Source organism: Osmerus eperlanus, chromosome 25 (assembly GCF_963692335.1).
Source record: "Osmerus eperlanus chromosome 25, fOsmEpe2.1, whole genome shotgun sequence".
Classification (NCBI taxonomy): Eukaryota; Metazoa; Chordata; class Actinopteri; order Osmeriformes; family Osmeridae; genus Osmerus; species Osmerus eperlanus.
In genome coordinates, this window is record NC_085042.1 from 4849128 (window position 1) to 4870949 (window position 21822).

The window sequence follows — 21822 nt, forward strand, 5'->3', positions numbered from 1 at the left end:
GCACACGCTTTCTCGTTTTCATCATCATTTTCCAGTCCGCTACGACAACAGGAGTGGTGAACTGTGTGTGTATTTGAGCATATCCTCATCCAAACTTGGACTCCTCACTAATGCAACACAGCTGGCGTTGACGAGGCGAGGCGTCAGCCGTCAACATGGTCCCCCACCCTCCCAAACCACTGAATTACAACCCAACAGTTGAATTAGAATGGCTTAACGTTCTAATAGAACCTGGTGCCATTCTACTGGCTAACTAGACTTCCTGAGGAAAGGGAAGGGTTTGGTAGAAGGGTTCTAAAGTCCTATAGGATCGACCCTGGAGCCAACCACTTCATCAAGTCTCTGCTGTCCTCCACCATGCTTTAGGCCTATAGGATGTATATTGAAGCGGAAGTCGGATGTCAAAGTGTTGTTTGGTAACTTGCCTAATCAGTTTTACATGATGAAACATGCCTAGCTTTGCGGTTCTGTGGGACACTATAACAGTCCTACCAGTTAAGCAACCACTTGTTATAGACATTTTGCGGTTACACACAATGTACTGATGCTGCATGTGAAAAGGTGTCGACACATCAAGCCCAAAAACATAGTTAGGGTAGTCTTTTGTGATTCAGTACAAACTCGGATCATTCAATATCACGTCAACGTGTCTTAAATTATAGCGACTAATGCATGAACCTCAAAATTATCTGGTAACCCCCAAATTATCTGGAAACACACCAAAATTATCTGGAAACCCACAAATTATCTGGAAACCTCAAAATGAACTCAAAATAACATTTGGACAATTTTGTCCGGATACCTGCCAGCAGGAGTAGGGACAGTCCCGAAACCGCCCACGCAGCATCATCATCCTGTGAGCCTCCCCATCTCCTATTGCTCATTGCCAAACGCCCTCCCTCTTCCTCACACACTGGATAAAAACGACGAGAAGGCTGGCATCGAGAACATTATATTCCAAGAACACCAAGGACGCTTTCTAACGTGTGAGATACGGAGAAGAAGCAAGCCGGTGCACACACAATACTTGGTAAGACGCGGAATTTTAAACGGGGGTTTTCGTTGCCGTATAGGCTACACTGCAATATCGAAGTGTTTTTTCCCCCAAAAAATATTCAATTTTTGCGGTATTGAGGTATAGCTGCTGTAGGTTATAGCTTTGAATTCGCATCAGGTGTGTAGTTGTGTAAAAGAATGTCTTTACTTCTGCCAAAATCTGTACATGCACAGCCTTCTGACTAGGCGCGGGACGATCTACGGTAGGCTACAGTAAGGTCTTTATGTGGGAGAGACGTGATACCCGAAGAAGCAGGAGGAATTCACCAAGTAGCTTACATCTTACTCACTCTTTCAGTCGTCTACTTATCTTTCCCTCCCTTCTCTGCACAATCCTTCATTCTAACATTCTCTACCACTGTGTCACGGTCCAGCAGTCCTCTATTATCTAGCTAATATTCAGTCTGGAATGAGATCACATTCGGAGTCTTCGCAACAGTCAGTCAGGAATTTTAAGTAGCCAGTGTTCTTAGATAACTTCTTAGTCACATATATGAATGTACGGGGGGGGGGAGTGGGTAACCTTCATTCTGTGGTTCTGTGTTTGTCTTCAGAAAATGGCAATATCATGTTGCTGAGGGTTTGGATGGGTCACTGAGTTCATTATCTGTATCCATTGTCTGTGTGTGTGTGTGTGTGTGAGCGTTTGTGGTCAGTCAGGGGTAGCGTAGAGCTGTCATTGTTTGCTAGTTCAGGGGCCCCTTCAGTGCTTTAATACCCAGCAGTATGACTCCTGGCTTGTCTGGTCCTAACTTCAATAACACTACTGCAACACTGTTTAAACTGTGCTGTAACCCTCCTACAACACTGCTTTAACGCTGCTCTAGCACTGTTGTACTGCTGTTGTGACACTGTTGTAACACACTGCCAGCCCAGCACTGCTATGCCAGCCTTAATCTGTCTTCCAGTCCATCTCCTGTGTAGTCCTATGGTATTGGATGACTCAACCGTTCTCCAATCAAAGCCCTGACTACTCACCACGTCGCTGCTGACCTGTGGGGCTCTGCTCTCTCATCGCCTGCCTTCCTTTCACCTCTCTCTGCGAGGTATCTGCTTTACGCTCTCTCTTCTGTGCGCTCTCTCCCTTTCTCTCCTCCTCTTTCATCTCTTCGTTGTTGATTTCGACTTCCCCCCCCCCCTCCTCTCCTTCTGTTTGGAGCGTCTCTGCAGCTGCAGGTCAGAGAGCGAGGCTTGGGGCCACAGACCCTCTCTGTTTTCTGGGAAGGCTGTGGAGCCAGACCAATCTGTGTGTGTGTGTGTGAGAGAGAGAAAACTTGTGTATATGTGTGTTAGTGTGTGTGTGAGATTGCGTGCGTGTATATGAATGTGAGTGCGTGTGTTTGTGTGTGTGCGTGTGTGTGTATACATGTGTATGTGTGAGAGAGTGTTTGTGTGTGTGCATGCATGCGATGGGGGGAGTGGCAGTATTCAGTCCCACCAGTGGAGTTCATCAACACACCACTGAAGGAGAAGATGTGTCTGCTAAATGAAAGAAAGACATTGACCTAGATCCCATCCCAGATCCTGTGGTTCTACGGCATTTCATGCTGATCCCAATTCTTGGCTTGTCGTTGGTGGCTGTGATAGAGAGCGGGACCAAGATTTTCTTCTTGTGTGGTGGTTGTGGTAGAGAGCCGGACAAATATTTTCTTCTTCTGTGGTAGCTGTCATAGAGAGCGGGACATATTTTCTTCTTCTGTGGTGGCTGTGGTAGAGAGCGGGACAGAAAGCTTCGTCATCGGTGGGGGCTCTACCCATCTTCCCACCACAGACTGGGTTGTTGGGTCAGTGGGAGACTGAATGTATGTGTCTTTATTCAAGGGGGTGTCATGTGAATGTCAACTAGCCATACAAGGTCGATTCTGACTCATAGTCTAGCAGGAGAAAAACTGCTATAGCCCTCAGAACTGAGACCCAGAGAGGCTTGGTGGAAGGTTTAGGCTCGAGTGTTTCAAGTCCACACAGCCAAGACCAAACCACTAATTAGCAGGGTGGAACAGACAAGTGCCATGCTAATCCTATGATTGGACATTCGTTTCACTCTCATCTTTACTGGAAAACTTAAAGACAGGCTTTTTTTCAAGAACTGTACTTACATCTGATAAGCCTTTTGACTGTTTTACAGTTGGTGTGCATGTTTGCGTGGGTGACTGTGCATGTGTTTACAATGCATGGAGAACAGTTGGTGCCTGAGACCAGCTGTTTGACAGACCCTGGAGTTTGTGTGTGTGTGTGTGAGAGAGAGAGAGAGAGAGAGAGAGAGAGAGAGAGAGAGAGAGAGAGAGAGAGAGAGAGAGAGAGTGACAAAGAGAGAAACATGGAGGACACACTGTAGAACTCACACTGACTAGCTGGTTTATCAGGAAACATATGTAGTGGTCTGACAGGGGGCGAGGGGAATGGGGGGCGGGGGGGCAGGGGTGAGGGGGGGCTTCTCAAAGGAAACAGAGAAAGCCAGACAGAGAGCATAAAGTAGAACAATGCAAAAACTAGTCTCTAGTACTAGTCTGTCAAAGCAAGTAGAAAGTCTTTGTTCCAGGAACCATGAACAGTTCTTTGTGTCTTGTGAGATTATTAGCTCTACATTCCTGTTGGTATGTGCATGTGTGTGTGGTTGTGTGTGTGTGTGTGTTTGTGTGTAATGCTGAGCATGTGCTTGTGTGTCTTTGTGCGGTTGCCAGCGAAGCAGTTTTACCTCATTCAGATATCCCTAACACTAGTGCTGTTGTCTGCAGGTCCAGTCACACACACGCATTGAGTCACTCAACTGCCGACAGCTGTGTGTGTGGGCCTGTGTCTGTGCGTGGGCGTAGTGCCGTGGGTGTGTGTCACTTACATTGTCTCTGAAACCTTTCTCTTTTTATCTTTCTCTCTTTCTCTTTCTGTGTTTATTTCTCATCCGTCTTCCCTCCTTCCGCACTCTCACCTGTTGTTGGTTTCCCAGGCTGACTTAGGCTTACTCACAGGACACGGCGAAGCACCCTGGAGCTCTGCTCTGCATCTGCTCTGGGTGGTTTGGATGTGTGTGTGTGTGTGTGTGTTTGGTGGGCAGGGGGTCAGAACCCAAACTTGTAGACAGTAAGCCACGCAGCATTTTCCCCTACACTTTTCTCTCTCTCTTTTAATTGTCATGAGTCATTCTGGTCTTCCGACATCTGCTCAGCTCCTTCTTCAGTGGAACGTCATCTGGAGCTGGGAGCTGCAACAACACAGAGCGGTGGAACGTCCACCAAGGCTCCCGCCACCAAACGGTCCCCTTCTCACTCGTGTCCAGAGTGTGCGTTTGTGTGTGTGTGTGTGTGTGTGTTGTGTGTGTTCCTAGAGAGTGTGTGCGTGTGTGTCTCCGCATTGTGTGGGCGTCAGCTGTGTCCTGATTGGACTCAGGGAGGGAGGTTGGATGTTGAGGGCCATCATCCTGTTTACCTCAGGATGGGGGGGGGGGGGGGGGTAAACAGCCAAGATAGGATGAGAAATAAGATGACCACACAGATAGAAGAAGTGGAGGAGGGGGGGGGGGCGCAGGAGGACACACCCCTGCTACCCATGACAGAGTAGAGACAATATCCAACCAGGATCAGTGTCGTTTTCAAACCGAAACTTTGCGATGGATGAGGCAAGAATGGCATTTTCCCCTTTCGTCTCTTATCAAGTAGACGGACGAAGAGAGAGAGAGAGAGAGAGAGAGAGAGGCTTCTCAGAGGAGACGAGAGGAGAGTCTCGGTTACACAACCTGTGCTGCTCTGTCCTCACCACACTGGAACACAGCTGGACTGTTACCGCGTCAACACAAACCGCCCGCCAACATCAACACGACTCGGCAGACCCTTATCTGATAATAACCAAAAAACGCGGCTACAACTTCCTGTATGCCAACAGGAAATCGCCACAATTCAAAGGGACTTGAAAGTGACCTCCCGTTTCCCAAACGCATGCTCCCAGTGCCTCACTGTCTTCCTCCCTGGCTAGGTGGGGGGAGGGGGGGAGGCAGGGGAGAGGGTTGAAGGAAGGGTGTCGCCCTCTGTCGTGTTGGAAAGCCAAGCCAAGCGTGAATAACACAGAGCTGGTCTGTGTTGACATGGGAGACCATTGTTCATTTCCTGGTTGGCCTTCCTCACACTCGAGTGGGTTCTTAATAGGCAAAGCTGTATATACGTGATGCATAGCTTAGTGGTAGAGCTTTTGACTGCGGCCCAAGAGGACGCAGGTTCAAATCCCCCCTGTTGTGTTGCTGTGGATAAGAACGTCTGCTGAATGACACGTGATTGTAGTCTGCAGTGTGTTAGGCACCGTCACCATTAGCTTGATCTGATGAGTGAATTCTTAATCCACGACCTGTATGTCAACAGACTCTTCTTCATTTGTTACAGGAAGTCTGCGCATCTCCAGCCATGTACCGAACATTGGGACTCTTCATCTTCCTGTCAGCTCTCTGCTGCGCCCTAACGGACGAGGTAGGTACTGCAGCCGCCTCACACCACAAGTAATACTCAGCGTTACTCTCACAGACCGCTACTGCAGTAACAGCACAGTACCTCCATCCTGCTTCCTGTCTGTCTGTCTGTGTTCGGTAAAAACTGGAAACTCTTCCATGCAACTCCACTTCCAGCTACTGTGAGTGTGTGTTACCTTAGTGAGGTGGTCCTGTTCCCTGACATCTCCTCCTTTCCTCCTCTTCTCATCTCTCCTCCTCTGCTCTCCTCCTCTCCTCCCATGTGGCAGGTTGAGCTCAGACGCAGCAAGAGGGGGACTCGATATTACAGAGGTGAGACCGCACGGTTTCCCTGTCTCCTGTGTCCCGTTACGTGTCACTCCCCCTCACAAACCCATTTCCCTCTGGCTCTCCCTCTCCACCCACCCCCCCCCCCCTCTCTTGTTGTCATCAATCATTGTTGTTCCATCCCTAGTGAAGACGCGTGTTAGTATGTTTCTCCATTTGAACGTGTGTGTGTCCTTGTCTTCATGTTGTTTCTGTCTCCCCCTCCGTGTGCGTGCGTGTGCATCCTCTTAGCGAGGTGTGTGGATGGGGAGACGGCAGCGGTCCGTAACTACGGCGAGTCGTGGATGAGGTGGAGCGGACAGCGTGCGGAGTATTGTCGTTGTTCCACACGAGGACGAGAGCGCTGTCACTTTGTGCCCGTCATCAGTGAGTGGACACACACGCCTACACACGCGCGCACACGTATATACCACACCCCCCCTCGCCCTCACACACACACATCAATCACAGACACACACTCACACACTTAATGGAATGGCTGCCGTGTCGGCCTCTTTGTTTTCCCTTTCCCAAACCCTCACCCTTGTCTCCACTCCTCCCCTCCTCCACCTCTCCTCACTACCTGTTTCATTGTGATGGACAGAGTTCAGTCTGGTCTGGTCTGGTCTAATCTACCCTGGTCTGGTATCGCCTGCTCTAGTTTTGGGGATGGTTACTACCACTGAATCTCTAGGACACCCCCATAATGTTTAATCATTTCAACATGTCTCCCTCTCTCTCTCTCTCTCTCTCTCTCTCTCTCTCTCTCTCTCTCTCTCTCTCTCTCTCTCTCTCTCTCTCTCTCTCTCTCTCTTTCCCTCTCTCTCCCCCCTCCCCCAGGTTGCTATGTGTCTCGCTGCTATAACGGAGGTACCTGTAAGGAGGCGGTGTACTCCTCAGACTACCTGTGCCAGTGTCCTCCAGGCTTCATGGGCTCCCAGTGTGAGATCGGTAAGACCCCTCTCCATCCAACCCTGCTACATCCAACCCTGTCACTGTTCATCCAACCCTGCTACATCCAACCCTGTTACTGTCCATCCAATCCTGCTACGTCCAACCCTGTTACTGTCCATCCAATCCTGCTACGTCCAACCCTGTTACTGTCCATCCAACCCTGCTACGTCCAACCCTATTACTGTTCATCCAACCCTGCTACGTCCAACCCTGGTACTGTTCAGCCAACACTGCTATGTCAGGGTGTGAAACTTTTGACCTCAGCGCCGACACGAACATCGGCTCATTCCCAGAACACTCACGCTCACTATGGACTGGCTTCACTGCCAAGAGACCAACCCTATCATGTGACGGCAGCTATGATTATCGTAATCAAAACCACATCTCTCGCTTGCTTGCTCTCTCTCTCTCTCTCTCTCTCTCTCTCTCTCTCTTTTTCTCTTGTTTTGATTTGGATACTTCTCTCTCTCTCTGTCTGTCTCTCTCCTTCTTGGTGACTCTCTCTCTCTCTTGCTTTCTCTCCCTCCCTCAATTGCTCCAACGCTTGTACTCTCTCCTAAACAATCCTAAACACCCTGACACATATGGATGATTGCGTACATGCTGTACCATCAAACGCAGTCGTGTTAGCTGTGGAGCTCTTAGTCACCAGGATGTAGGGCCGCACAGCTGGAGGGCGTTAGAGATTGGAGGAAGGGTTTCAGCCACGGTAACCTCAGATACACATGGCGGCTGCCATAGCGACCGTCATTCACTTGATCTGATGCCACTTTCCAAAGGTCATTTGCGTAACGGCGCGAATGGACATTTCACTCGCGCAGCGCACAACGCAATATGTACAAACATACACACATACTGGACTGTGTTGATATCAATATCGACTTATCATTTGAACCAAACTCTCCTCTCTTTCTCTCTGTGTCTTCCCCCACTTTCTCCCTTCCCCTCTTGTCTTTCTTTCTCTCCTCCTCTCCCCTCTCTCTCTCTCTCCCTGCCCCCCCCCCCCCCCCACACTGCTTCCGTAGGCACCAGTGAGAAGTGTGTGGTGGGCCAGGGTGGGGGTTACCGTGGTACCTGGAGAATAAGTCGCAGCGGCTCGGAGTGTATCAACTGGAACTCCACCTCTCTGAGGGGGAAGAAATTCACCGCCAGGAGGCCCGACGCTGACAGCCTGGGTCTGGGGAACCACAACTTCTGCAGGTAATATACCCAGGCTGAAGTTGACCTTCCATGCGCAGTGTGTTTAGTATTGGGCGTAACTGTAGTCCTGATTTGACTTTAAGCTCGTCCCTCACCTCTCTCACCCTCCCCTCTCTTCTCCTCCCCACCCTCCCATCTCCAGGAACCCAGACAGTGACAGCAGCCCTTGGTGTTATGTCTACAGAGGGATTGAGGTGTCCTGGGAGTTGTGCTCTCTGCCCAAGTGTCCAGCAGGTAACCATGGCCAACACTCCGGTTCACTAGGAGCCACCTGGCTTCTCAGTATTAGAAAATATGTTTTTATCTAGTAAGACTTTGAACTGAAAATAAAGTTCTCTCTCTCTCTCTCTCTCTCTCTCTCTCTCTCTCTCTCTCTCTCTCTCTCTCTCTCTCTCTCTCTCTCTCTCTCTCTCTCTCTCTCTCTCTCTCTCTCTCTCTCTCTCTCTCTCTCTCTCTCTCTGTCTCTGTCTCCAGACCCTAACCTGGAGTGTGTGCTGGGGTCTGGACAGTCCTACAGGGGGACCACAGCTGTCACTAAGGGGGGGTCTCGGTGCTTGTCCTGGGACTCCCCTATCGTGTCCCGCAAGATCTACACTGCATGGAGGTCAGATGCCAGGACGTTGGGCCTGGGCAGTCACAACTTCTGCAGGTACACACACACACACACGATGCAACACACAACGCACACACAATATATTACACCCTCGCTCCACACACAAAGACACACAAACACACACACAAAGACACACTTGCCCTCTTTCCTGATCCCCTCTGATGACCCCCCCCCCCCCCCCCCAGGAACCCTGACGGAGAGAGGGCCCCATGGTGTCACGTTTACGAAAACATGCAGCTCACCTGGGAAGTGTGTGACATCACCAAATGCTGTAAGTTACAACCCCCCCCCCTTCCCCTCCTCCCCCTCCCCTGCCATGGTTACAGGAATACGGTTACTTCACTCTCTATTCTGGTTCCTGCTCGGGCCTTATCTACTTCCTCATTGTCACATGGCTGGCGATGGCAGGTGACGCCCTATGTGCCCCCATCGTCATTTGAATGAGTCAAATCTCGAGAGCGAATGACAGTGCTATTGTCATCGTTCTGAGCAATGTGTGTATTCCATGTAACCAGGAGACAGAGACACATGGACTCTTTGCAGTCTGAGATATAGTATCGCAGTCAGAGGTAGTGTGAGGTCGATGTAGCATGGCAGTCTGAGGTAGCGTGAGGTCGATGTAGCATGGCAGTCAGAGGTAGTGTGAGGTCGATGTAGCATGGCAGTCTGAGGTAGTGTGAGGTCGATGTAGCATGGCAGTCTGAGGTAGTGTGAGGTCGATGTAGCATGGCAGTCTGAGGTAGTGTGAGGTCGATGTAGCATGGCAGTCAGAGGTAGTGTGAGGTCGATGTAGCATGGCAGTCTGAGGTAGTGTGAGGTCGATGTAGCATGGCAGTCTGAGGTAGTGTGAGGTCGATGTAGCATGGCAGTCTGAGGTAGTGTGAGGTCGATGTAGCATGGCAGTCTGAGGTAGTGTGAGGTCGATGTGGTGTCGCTCTCTCTGATAACGGCCGTGTCTTTCGTTCCTGTCTCTAGCCGGCAGACCCGGCCGCATCACGACGCTGGGTCCTAGAGCCCCCACCACCAACAACGATCACAAAGGTACCACATCCACACGCCTTCATTGCCCCCCTCCTCTTCCTCATCGCTCTCTTGTTCCAGCACCTCCTCGTGTTCTGTCATGTCTCGATCCGGAACCCTCACCATGTCAGACATCCCGTAATACTGCGTCCGTTGTTGACTTTCGTTTGTATTCTGTCTCACGCTCTCTTCTCCTCCTTCCTCACCTCCCTCTTTCTCTACTTCCCTCCCTCCATCTCTCTCTCTCCCCCTGTGTTCCTCCCTCTCTTCCCCCCTCCCTCTATCTCCCCCTTCCCCCCTCTTTCCCTCTCCTCTCCTCTCTCTCCTTCTTTCCCTCCCCTGAAGCGACCTGTGGCCAGCGGATAGACAACTCGTTGAACATGCCGGCGTTCCGTATCCATGGCGGCCAGGAGAGTGACATCACAGAGCAGCCGTGGCAGGCTGTCATCAACGTGTACCGCCCCCGAAGAAACATACAACACTTCCTGTGCGGGGCGGTCCTCATAGACAGCTGCTGGGTGCTGTCTGCCGCTCACTGCTTTGATGAGAGGTGAGTCTGACTACACACAAGACACACACACACATATGACATGCACACACACACACACACATGACATGCACACAGACACACACACATAGGACATGCACACAGACACACACGCACACACGCCACGGAAAGTAATGTGACATGATGTATCTTCCAGGTTCAAAGCAGAGAACTTACAGGTGGTTCTGGGTAGAACGTTCCGGAAGCAGAACTCGAGCAGTGAGCAGATCTTTGAGGTGGAGAAGTACTGGATTCACGAAAACTACGTTAGGAAAATGAAAACTTCGACCATGACATCGGTTAGCCTTTTTTTCTTTCTCTTTCAACCAAGAAAATCATTACTTTATTATTTAAACACAAATACAATCAGACTGTGTGTGTTTTATGAACAAAATAATCCTAATACTTTCTCAAAATCATCCCTCCCTCTCTGCCTTTCTCTTCCTCTCTCCTCGTTCGTCCCCCTTCCCTGTATTTTCCCCTCCCTCTCTCCCCTGCCCCGTCTCTCTCCGTCTCTCAGTCCTGATGAAGCTGAAGAGTGACATTGGACTGTGTGCGGTGACGTCCCCTGAGGTCACGCCTGCCTGCCTGCCCGACCCCAACCTGGCTCTGCCCGACTGGACCGAGTGTGAGATCTCAGGCTACGGGAGGAAGCAGGAGTGTAAGTCTCTCTATCCCGCTGTCTCTCTATCCCGCTGTCTCTCTCCCGCTGTCTCTCTCTCTCCCACTGTCTCTCTCTCTCCCGCTGTCTCTCTCTCCCGCTGTCTCTCTCTCTCATGTCTTTCTTAATCTTCCTGCTTTCTCTCCCCTCTTTCCTCTCTCTCTCTTTCCTCTCTTTTTCTCTCTCTCTCTCCCTTTCTCTAGGCTATAGGTTGCATCATCACAACGATGCCTCTCTTTACCCCCAATATGTCCCTCCCATCCCATAATGCTCCAGACGTCCCCTCCATGGACTTGTCCTCACGCTGTCCTCCTCTCTTCTTCTCTCCCTCTCTTCTTCTCTTCCTCAGTCGATGCAGAGTACTCGGAGCGGGTGAAGAGAGGCCGCGTGCGCCTGTGGCCCCAGGATCGCTGCGTGCCCGGCGTGTTGTCAGGGCGACCGGTCACCGCCAACATGCTGTGTGCCGGGGACACCCGCGGCCTGGATGATGCCTGCAAGGTGAGCGGGGGGCTTTAGCTCAGCGGGCTAACCCGCTAATACAATACGTCACACTGGGGGGACTGAGAATGAATGGGAAGGAATTCATTCATAAGGCTGCCAGACATGCTGAAAATGACAGATTATCTAGGGTTCTCTTGCAGAGGGTCAATGTGGGAACACATTGTGATTTACCCTCTCCCCCCCCCCCTCCTTCAGGGTGACTCTGGTGGCCCCCTGGTGTGTCCTAAGGACGGCAGGATGACCCTGATGGGGCTGATCAGCTGGGGGGACGGATGTGGGAAGAGGGACGTCCCCGGTGTCTACACGCGTGTCACACGCTACACGGACTGGATCAAGAGCAAAATGCAGGCCAACTGAGGAGCGCACACAACACACACAGACCAACACATAGATGCACAAACACACACACACAGACACACACACAGATGCACAAACACACACACAGACCAACACACAGACGCACAAACACACAGACACACATAGATGCACAAACACACACACACAGACCAACACACAGATGCACAAACACACACACAGACCAACACATAGATGCACAAACACACACACACAGACCCACACATAGATGCACAAACCGCAGACATGCCCAAGCTAACACATGGACGGACTGAGAGTTTGAAGTGACAGAGGCACAACCCGAACCGCCTCCATACCCCTTCGTCGGGGGTGTCCTGCGTAGACGTTTTCTCAGCGCCTCAGTAACCTGTGGTGCTGAAGAGCACCTGAGTCCTGCACGCTCGGCTCTCGACACCCTGACCCCAACCAGGACCACCTCAAAGGGCCTTCTGCACAGAAAGGTGTCCTTCTGTGATGTTTCGGCCTCAGTGACATCCCTGTATTCTGTCAGTCTGTAGATGTCTTCAGAGGATAGGGCCTTTGGAGCAGGGTACGAGTATTCCTCTCCACACATACAGTTGAAGCCACTCTGCATCAATCGTCAATACATTAAATGTTGTCTTTCAAAACAAGGGAAATACTAGGAAGCTCTCTTTGGCACTGTGTATTTTGGAAACCCTCCCTCGCACCAAACCAATACACAGTGGTACTAGAACCAGTACTAGAGCGTGTGTTTACCAGAACCAGGACACAGTGGTACCAGAACCAGAAAACTAACTTCCCTGACCCTCTGCTGGATCAGAGTCAACAACAGTCCGAGGCTTCCCTCCCTACACCGCTCGACCAGTCCTCCTCTCCTGCAGGTGGAAATGACCCTGTGGCGTCAGTCAAAGCTATCGGCCTATCAAAGCTTTCTTTCAAATCACATAGGGATTAGGGAAGAGAGAGGGAGAGAGAGAGAGAGAGAGAGAGAGAGAGAGAGAGAGAGAGAGAGAGAGAGAGAGAGAGAGAGAGAGAGAGAGAGAGAGAGATGGAAGGAGGGGCTTTGAAATCTGGCTACTGACCTTACAAGCTGTACTTCATAGTGTGTTTGGGTTGAGCCCGGCAAAACATGTAAAAAATAACAAGGAACACTTTTTATATTGTTTTTATATGAAAAACGACGGGGGCGTGTTTTTCGCAATAAAACAATCGGTCGTTGATTGCTAAGCACTTAGAAGACTACACTCCGGAAAAAAACTTTTTCTCTTTGAGTCTTTGAGTGATTATATCACGTGACCTCTCATTGACATACTCATAGGACTTTGTTTTTTGTTTTATTTGTTGTGTTAAGTTAATATTTATGTAATTCATGTATTTCTGCAGTCTTATAGCGACTTTATTGTATAGCAGTCTACGGAGGTTTTGAAATAGCTCGAATGTTTGTAATTAATTTTGTACTTTATTATAACGTCTTCCACTGAACACATACCACATTTTTAATAAACAATGGTTTGAAATAAATGTGTTTACTTATTATACTAAATATAAGAATGTTAAAGACGATTGCGTGACTCAGAGGCTACATATATAAGGGCGCTATCCTGCCTAGCCAGCAAAGTAAGTGCAAGTCTGACGGTATGCAAATCGTCAGGGGACGAGCAGGGGAGAGAGAGTGGATCTTTAGTGGCTGTTATCTGATAACTGCCCAGTGTAGTTAAGGCCACTGTGTCCCTGTCTGTTGGATGTCTTTTAGCATTTGGGACCAGGAACAAAAGAAGATCTTCATGAGATGAGTTAAGGAAGCATCGCAATTATGGTAAGGCACATTTCTAAAAACGATCTCACCTATTCTACCTGTTTTCTGCGTAGATCAGGGAAATGTGAAAGAAGTTCCAAACGTTTCACGGATACTAAAGGGAAGTAACCTGTATTAGTTGAGTTAAATAACTAGATATTTTAATCTGGTAGTGGCGACATAGGCCAGGCTACTTTATTCCGTCTCGTTATAAACCAACGAGACAGTAGATGAGAATGATAAAACTTTTTACTTCCCATCATGCAGTATCTGATAGGTTGTCGTAGCCTAAGACCCATCCTCGACAACTGTAACTGTTTACTTAGGCCCACACCGTCTTTTCCAGACTATATCAGCTGGGTCAGGGTCAGATGATCTGAGCGGTTAGGGAGTCGGGCTATTAATCAGAAGGTTGTTGGTTCGATTCCCAGCCATGCAAAATTACGTTGTGTCCTTGGGCAAGGCACTTCACCCTACTTGCCTCTGGGAGAATGTCCCTGTACTTACTGTAAATCGCTCTGGAGAAAAAAAGATAGCGTCTGCTAAATGACTAAATGTATATTAATTCTGTTGTCATGCAGGGGTGTCATTAGACCCTTTTTACTATAGGGCACCTGCCCCAGTATAAATCTGCTATGCTCCAGTAAAAATCTAAAGTTTGAGTTTTAACAATTTACTTTATCAGTCAGTGCATTAATTTCGATTGATAATCCCGGAAAAAATAAACGCAGTATCCCAATCAACGCTTGTATAAGTGTTTAACCGAAAACACAAACCGATGCATGCAGATTTCCATGTCAGTGCGTTCTTCTGAGCTTGCCAATAGCCACTGCAGCACGCACACAGAAGTCCAGGAGTCTGACTTGGCACACAAGTCAGAATTGAGGTAGGCTACGAAAACATTACAAAACTAAAGATAGTTTTTAAATGATAGGCGATCATGTTATTTTGACTAAAACATAAAAACAGTATTACATGGGGCACAGGCCCCATATGAATAGGGGCCTGTGCCCCAGTAGAGTTGTATGTCTAACAACGCTTCTGGTGTCATGGTAGGTCATGCCTGTCAACAGTTATGCTTAAATCCATATCAGTCAGCCTACTACGCCACTTCATAAAAGCATAACGTGTCACTTCAGGGGCCTGTTCCATAAAGCGAGTTTAACGGTCAATTCTTATGGAACAGGCCCCAGGTGTGTCATTAGAATGTTTTAGGTACAAGTTGAGATTCTCGGGTGGTTTAACTCAGAGAATAAGGGGCTCGGGGTCTTAACCCGGGACCTTAACCCGGGCAGCCCGGTCTCTGACGCTGCCTGGCCTTCGTTGGAATCATGCTTCTGTGATCACACGCCATACCCGATAAGTGCATAAATAAATAAACGTTTCATAGCATTTCAAAGCATACTAGCTATTCATACTTATATTAAGGAAGCAAGGTGTTTCTTCCATTGCCACTTTGCATCAGATAACGTCCCCGATGCCATTTCCTTTTTCCACTTGGACTCATAACAATGCAGGCTTCAGGGTTTAGCTGCAAACATGTGAGGCTGAACACTTGTGTCTGTATGCTCCTAACTGCAGCTTAGGTAACCAGATCCCCCTGGAGAACACACTCATTTTCGTTAAAGAGGAAGATATTTGAACACAGCTGCTTTTAGGCATTCTGTTGTTTAACACTCAAGGCGGTCTGCTTTGTCAGTTATGTCAGTAAGTGTAGAGATTTGGAGATTTCTCTCTCTGTCTGTCGCTCTACTTCTTGGTGACTCTCTCTGTCTCTCTGTCTCTCTGTCTCTCTGTCTCTCTGTCTCTCTCTCTCTCTCTCTCTCTCTCTCTCTCTCTCTCTCTCTCTCTCTCTCTCTCTCTCTCTCTCTCTCTCTGGGTCTCTCTCTCGCAGCTCTCACCAGCCATCTAATCATTAACTAGATGAGTGAATACCTGTCCACTGTGCTGTGTGTGTTTGTCTGTGAATTTTCCTGCTCGCAAGTGTGTGTGTGCCTTTATGTGTGTGTCTGTGTGAAGGAGAGAGCGTGAGAGAGGAACCAGATGCAGCTGTGCTCTGTCCCAACCTCTACATCTCTCTCCACCCCCCCCCCCTCCCACCCTCTCTTATTTACATCCTCTCTTCCTCTCTGCCTGCTGAGAATAGGACCTGTGGGGCCGAGGATTCACTTCCTGGTTTGATACCTAGTTTGTTTATCTCTGGATCTGATGGGCCGAGCCCCGTCACGCCACTGCCTTTACGATGGAACAAACCAGAACGGATTATAGTATTGTAGAATAGAGTAGAATACATACAATAAAATAATAAAAAAAAACATTTAATGTACATGATGAAATAAAACCATCTGAAGGAACTGTTCAGTATGAAACCCCTTTCAGGCCCAAACTTTATTTTTGGTGCCAGAAGGAGCAGAAACAAAAGCGTTGAAGGGTTCAAAAAATGTGATGAGTGGTGTGTAGGGCACTCCAACACAGCCCTCTGCTGGCCTTATATGATACTGCACCACAAGAGTGACCAAATAAACAATTTTGACTGGACAAGGATCATTTTGGTGTGGCAGTTGGTTGATTGAGCAGCATGTAATGTGAACTGTGTATGTGTTTTTTCAGAGCTTCTTTGAAAAACTAAAGAATCTGTAAGTACACAATGGTTACTTCCCAAATTTCCCCATTGTGGGACGAATAAAGGTATATCTTATCTTACATAACCTCTATTAAGTCAAACAACAGAAGTTCTGTGAGTTTCACCTGGTCCCTTCTTCTCGCCTTGAGTAATGAAGGGTGAATACACAATGACTCAGCTGACATTTCTCTATCTCTTATTTATACACTCCTCCCCCCCCACCCCCATCACCCCCACCCCTCTCTGCCTCTCTCTTTCTCACAGTGGACCTCCAGCTCCACCTAAGAGAATAGGTGGGCTTTAAACCTCCTGGCTTTGCACGTTGTTCCTCAATTACCCAGCTCTACGCTAATCTGTTCTATTCTCACTCTCTCAACCCCCCCTTCTCTCTCTCTCTCTCTCTCTCTCTCTCTCTCCTCTCTCTCTCTCTCTCTCTCTCTCTCTCTCTCTCTCTCTCTCTCTCTCTCTCTCTCTCTCTCTCTCTCTCTCTCTCTCTCTCTCTCACTCACTTCCCTTTCTCCCCCTTCACCCCCTCTCCCTTCTCTCAATTTCCCACTCTCTCCTTCTCTTTCTCTCGTTCAGAAGAGAATGCAGGTTATGGCTGGCCAGATGATGAGTTTGTAAGTAGGAAAGGTTAGTACATTCACATTACATGAAAGTGAGCTCTTCTGAGAACTCATCAGGTGTATGTATGTCTATGTGTGTGTGTGTGTGTGTGTGTGTGTAAGGATGAGGAAGACGTGGACACATATGAAGCACCCCCCAAATGTGAGAGTCCGACCGTTAAGGTTCCTCCCAGGCCGGTGGAGGAGAACGTTTATCTAGGTAACACCTCTTCTCAGCCTCCCCTGCTCACACCATGAGACCCAATCACAGAACATGTGTATGGACGAGACACAAGCGCACGCCACTCTGTCTCTTACGGGTCCTCTGCTGGAGTCTCTTCTTATTGGCTCACTCTTGGTGTTCGCAGGGCTGACGTCCAATCCCACGATCTCCCACAGGCATGCTCCGCCTCCTAGGCCAATGAAGATAGCGCCGATGGTAATAGCTGGAATGTCATCCGTCTGCCTGTCCATCTTTCTGTCTGTCTCTCTGCCTGCCTGCATGTCAGTCTCTCTTCTGCTGATATCTCCAGTGTCTAATGTCCAGTAAGTGTCTCTCTCCTTTCTCCCAGAAGCAGCAGCAGCAGGACTCAGAGGAGTTCTACATTGACCCCAACTGCTCCAAACGTGAGATGACTCTTCTTCCTGTCTCTCTCTCTCTTCCTCTCTCTCTCTCTGCCTCTCTCTCTCTACCTCTCCCTATATACCTCTTTGCCTCTCTCTAGCTCTCTCTGTCTCTCTCCACCTCTCTCTCTCTCTCTCTCTCTCTCTCTCCCTCAATGTCTCCCATCCCTCTCTCGTCCAACGCGTCCCTTTCCTCTGTCATCTCGTCTCCCCCCGTCTCTCATCTGCCCTCCCTGTCTCCCCTCTCTCCTCCACCCTTCAGCCCCAGAGGTACACCGGAATGCTAAACCAGGGAAGAAGCCCGCTCCCAAGAAGCCTGCTGCACCGCCAATGCGCACGGTCCCCGCCCCCATCCCCGCGCCCATGCCCGCCCCCCGTCTCAATACGAGGAAGGTAAATACCGACGCCGCCCCGTGTGAAAGTCCCCCTCTTTAGCGCCTCCGACGAGCTCCCCGACTCCCGCTGGTCGAATTGAAATGTTGCCGCATTACATCCTTTCACCACTAGAGGTATAGCACAGCCGACAGGCTGCGCAACCCAGACCTCAGTAGCACTTGAAGTCACACTTCCTGTCTCTCACTTCCTGTCTAGACGTGTACCTGGATCCTAACGAGGAGCAGGTGAGCCGCGCCGGACGTGACCCGTGAAGCACAGCTGCTGTCAGAGGAGCCAGTGGTACTGATGCCAGTGTGTGTGTGTGTGTGTGTGTGTGCGCGCGCGTGTGTGTTTGTGGGTTTCAGGAAGACAGTGATGACGTATATCTGGAGCCCGCAGAGGGTCAGTACTGTTGAAACACACTAGGCTTTCAGGTGGGATCTTGCTTGTGATGATGATGATGATGATGATGGTGGTGGTGGTTATGTTTTTTCTTCATCTACAGCATGCCCCCCCCCTGTTCGAGGTCCCATGCGATTCCCCTCCAAGCCACTTTCCGACCCTCCCCCCGTACCCAAGTAAGCCCCCCCCACACACACACACACCTCCACCATGTGTAAGATGTGTTGCTAGGGTAACAGTTCACCAGTCGTTTTCTTCTGTGTTGATCTGTAGGCCTCCCGTCCCCAGAGCCAAGTCTGTGAGTCTACACGCACACACACACACACACACACACACACACACACACACACACACACCTCTAAGATGCTCCAAAGCATGTACACACACACACACACACACACACACGCACAAACACACACACAATCAACAAATCTGAAATCATTTTGTGCTGTGTTGCAGAGTGCCCTCTTGATGTCTGCAGAAAGACCAGGTAAGAAGTCCACTCCACCGTCCTTCACCTCCCTTCTCTTCCTCCACATTTTCCTCCTCTACCAGTTTCTCCTCTTTCATCCCTCTCCTCAGAATCAGAATGGGATTTATTCGCAAGTAATAAGTTTGCACAGACAAGGAATTTGCTTTGGCAGGAAGGTACATACAATAAACATATAGGGACCTAAAATTTAAATATGTGGACTATCTATACTAAGGGTACATAAACTAGATGTACTAAGTGGGATTAGAATTAAATTAAATATACAATACAATAAAATATAAGTTGCCGTAAATTACAATATAAAAATACAAAAATACAAATATTACAAAAAATACAAATTTACAAGATACAATTTTGTAATGCAGTGCAAAAAGCAGTGTGTTTTAAGCAGGAAGTCATTAGAGTCAGTGTGGTCCCTTGGCCTTGTTGAAAAGGCCAACAGCGGAAGGGAAGAAACTGTTTTTGTGGCGTGAGGTATTTTTCCTGATGGACCGCAGCCTTCTGCCGGAGGGGAGTGACTGAAACAGGGAGTGTCCAGGGTGGGAGGAGTCAGCCACAATCTTCCTCGCTCGCCTCAGGGTCCTCAAGTCCTCCTCCTCCGTCCTCCTCCCTTGTGATTCTCTGCTTGTTCCTTATCCTCCCTTCACCTTGTTTCTCCTCCTTTTCCTTCTCCACCTCCTTCCACTTCTCATCCTCCTCCTCCTGTTCCTCCTCCTCCGCCCAATCACAGGCCTGGATGTCAGACGCTCCACATTCCCAGGCAAACTGCGTCCCCTAAACCTGGGCTCCAAGTCCCCCTTCCTGGCTGGCCTCAAGGAGCCCAAGCCCAGGTAGGAAAGGCCTCTTCCATGTAAACAGGGTTGCATTCCCCATGCGCCATGGTTAACCCAGTTAGGCGAGGGTAAGGCTGGATTCCCCTAACCAATATCAAACCTCTCTGTTCCAGCCCCCCCCCTCCTCCCACCAAGGACACCTTCTCAGCAGGTGAGTCCTGTTCCTGGTGGGGCGGCGGGAAACGACATCATTGGGAGTCCTTAGTGTTGCGCTGTGGGAGTTCCAGTTGTTGAACTGTTGTGTCTCTCTGTCAAGGTTCTCCGACGGGTCTGAAGGCCGGCATGACTACTGGGAGGGAGGTCAGGGTCTCTCTCTAATGTCACCGTCAGCTGTATTTGCAAGGAATTCTTTGTGTTGTGGTGTTCTCAAAGTGGTAACCATGGTGATGTGTCCCAGGACATGGATTGGTTTGCTGGGGACTGCGACAGAAAGACCGCTGAAGACCGTTTACTGAGAATCAACAAGGTGGGCTTTCCCCAAGACCACACACACACACGCTATCTCACTCTCTCTCTCACACACACACACACACACACACAGATACACACACAGGAGGAAGGAGAATTGTCTTGCGTGTTTGCTTGCCACCTGTGAAATACTTAAGGAACCCCACCCCATACACACACACACACACCCTCTCTCTCTCTCCTCCCAGGACGGGGCGTTCCTGGTCCGCCACAGTAAAGCCCAGAGCTCCGGCCAGCCCTACACCCTGGCTGTGCTCTACAAGGGAAAGGTCTACAACATCCCTGTACGCTACCTGGAGGAGACCCGCGTTTACGCTCTGGGGAAGGAGGGCAAGAAGAACGAAGAGGTGAGGGGCTAGATGGGTGGAGGGATACAGGGAGGGGCGGGGTGGGCTTGAGAGGGTGCGGAGGTCGAGGGGGGGGGGGGGCGTGTTGGAGCTGAGGAAGGAGGAGGAGGAGAAGAAGAAAAACTATGAAGAGGTGAGAGAGGGAGGGATTTCACAGATCCGTGGTCTTCGACCCTGGTCCTCAGGGCCCTCTGTCCTGCGTGTTGGAGATGTTTCCCTGCTCCAACACACCTGATTCAAATGAGTGGGTCACTCAAGCCCTGCAAAAGCCTGATAACAACCCATTCATGAGGACCAGGGTTGAAGGCCACTGTCATAGATAAGTTACAGTGATTCATAGAAAAAAAGTGTACACTCAAGTAACGATTATAACAATACCTCCCCCTTTCTCCCATGTTTCTTAACATACCCCCCCCTCTCTTTTTCTCTCTCTCTCTCTCTCTCTCTCTCTCTCTCTCTCTCTCTCTCTCTCTCTCTCTCTCTCTCTCTCTCTCTCTCTCTCTCTCTCTCTCTCTCTCTCTCTCTCTCTCTCTCCCCCCTTCTCTCTCTCTCTCTCTCACTCACAGTTCTTCTCTAGCCTCCAGGACATCATATCTTACCATAAGAATAACCAGCTGCTCCTGATAGACAGCAAGAGTCAGGCCAAGCACACCACGTACCTCACCCACTCTGCCCGCCGCTAGAACCGCAGTACCCACAAAACCACTGTGTAGATTCACACCCCGCTCCACCCCACTTCCTACGTGCGCTAAGAGGAGTTCGCCTCAAGCCACGGGTAAACAGTGTAAAGCCCAAACGACTGTATGACACACAACGCTCTGCGTTCTGTACGACACAGACGCGCTCCCTTAATCCACAGTCAACCTGTGTCTCACTTTTGTTGTTTCAGTTCTGTTCATTTCCGCTTCATTTTTCATGATTATAATGATTTTATTGTTATACGAAAAACATGAGGAGACATAGTTCTTTGCCGTCGGAGCGGGTTAGTATGCACGTGTGAACATGTTTATGTTTATCCTTTTTCTTGTCACTATGCTGTGTTTGTGTTCTGTTACGGTGACGGGGGGTGGTTAACTAGTTCTGGTCGTGTGTTCGTTCTGTGAATAAGCATCGTTTTGCTGTTCCATCTACTAGGCCTTCAAACTATGATGTCAGACTTTCCTTCTGAGTGGTTCACCAGTGTGTTCAAGTTTCATGTTCATCTTGAATCGACAGAGTATCACTCTTCGTGTGAGCTTTCACAAAGGTTATTTGGTACACACTTTAACACCTGATATGATTCACCCGCCTCGCCCAGTAGCCTACGGTCCCAGATGTAACTTGCAGACTTGGCGTGAGGCAGGAGAACTTGGCTGAGTCACTGAGGACGTCGCAGAGAGACAGAATCCATCAGCTGTCTGATCAGCACTGTTTTACAGGACGAGGCTGATACTGTACTATGGACAAAGTGGTTATCATTAATTTTTCCCCCTCTAATTCATTAAACTACATGAAACACGTTGATATCAACTATGACATGTGTCAATAATTGGTTATAATTGTGATGATGTTATAATCCACACATAAATGTTTCACAACAATTGATACATCCCCGGTTAGGGATGTGGTAACAT

At 49.3% G+C, this 21822-nt stretch overlaps 3 protein-coding genes across 3 annotated transcripts; all 3 read left to right on the plus strand.

The window, feature by feature from the left end:
- The first annotated feature begins 885 nt into the window (after nucleotides 1–885).
- On the plus strand, nucleotides 886–12764 carry plat (plasminogen activator, tissue). The gene is given in 16 exon segments (XM_062451739.1): nucleotides 886–1030; nucleotides 5424–5507; nucleotides 5776–5818; nucleotides 6065–6199; nucleotides 6653–6763; nucleotides 7792–7966; nucleotides 8109–8200; nucleotides 8441–8615; nucleotides 8765–8850; nucleotides 9555–9620; nucleotides 9945–10149; nucleotides 10304–10412; nucleotides 10415–10445; nucleotides 10667–10807; nucleotides 11157–11305; nucleotides 11504–12764. Coding segments are annotated over 15 exon segments (1743 nt in total). The 5' UTR covers nucleotides 886–1030; nucleotides 5424–5444; the 3' UTR covers nucleotides 11666–12764.
- A 583-nt stretch (nucleotides 12765–13347) lies between these two features.
- LOC134011729 (uncharacterized) lies at nucleotides 13348–18040 on the plus strand. Its single transcript, XM_062451143.1, has 9 exons — nucleotides 13348–13460; nucleotides 16050–16075; nucleotides 16327–16355; nucleotides 16645–16682; nucleotides 16791–16887; nucleotides 17036–17106; nucleotides 17240–17294; nucleotides 17554–17684; nucleotides 17883–18040. Exons 1-9 carry the CDS (start codon nucleotides 13458–13460, stop codon nucleotides 17913–17915), a joined length of 483 nt encoding a protein of 160 aa, XP_062307127.1. The 5' UTR covers nucleotides 13348–13457; the 3' UTR covers nucleotides 17916–18040.
- si:dkeyp-117b11.1 (SH2 domain-containing protein 6) lies at nucleotides 17956–21753 on the plus strand. The gene is made up of 10 exons (XM_062451142.1): nucleotides 17956–18068; nucleotides 18172–18244; nucleotides 18342–18366; nucleotides 18528–18558; nucleotides 19292–19391; nucleotides 19508–19545; nucleotides 19651–19694; nucleotides 19792–19860; nucleotides 20051–20209; nucleotides 20776–21753. The coding sequence occupies exons 2-10, from the start codon at nucleotides 18198–18200 to the stop codon at nucleotides 20890–20892; spliced, it is 630 nt and encodes a 209-aa protein (XP_062307126.1). The 5' UTR covers nucleotides 17956–18068; nucleotides 18172–18197; the 3' UTR covers nucleotides 20893–21753.
- Nucleotides 21754–21822: the final 69 nt, after the last annotated feature.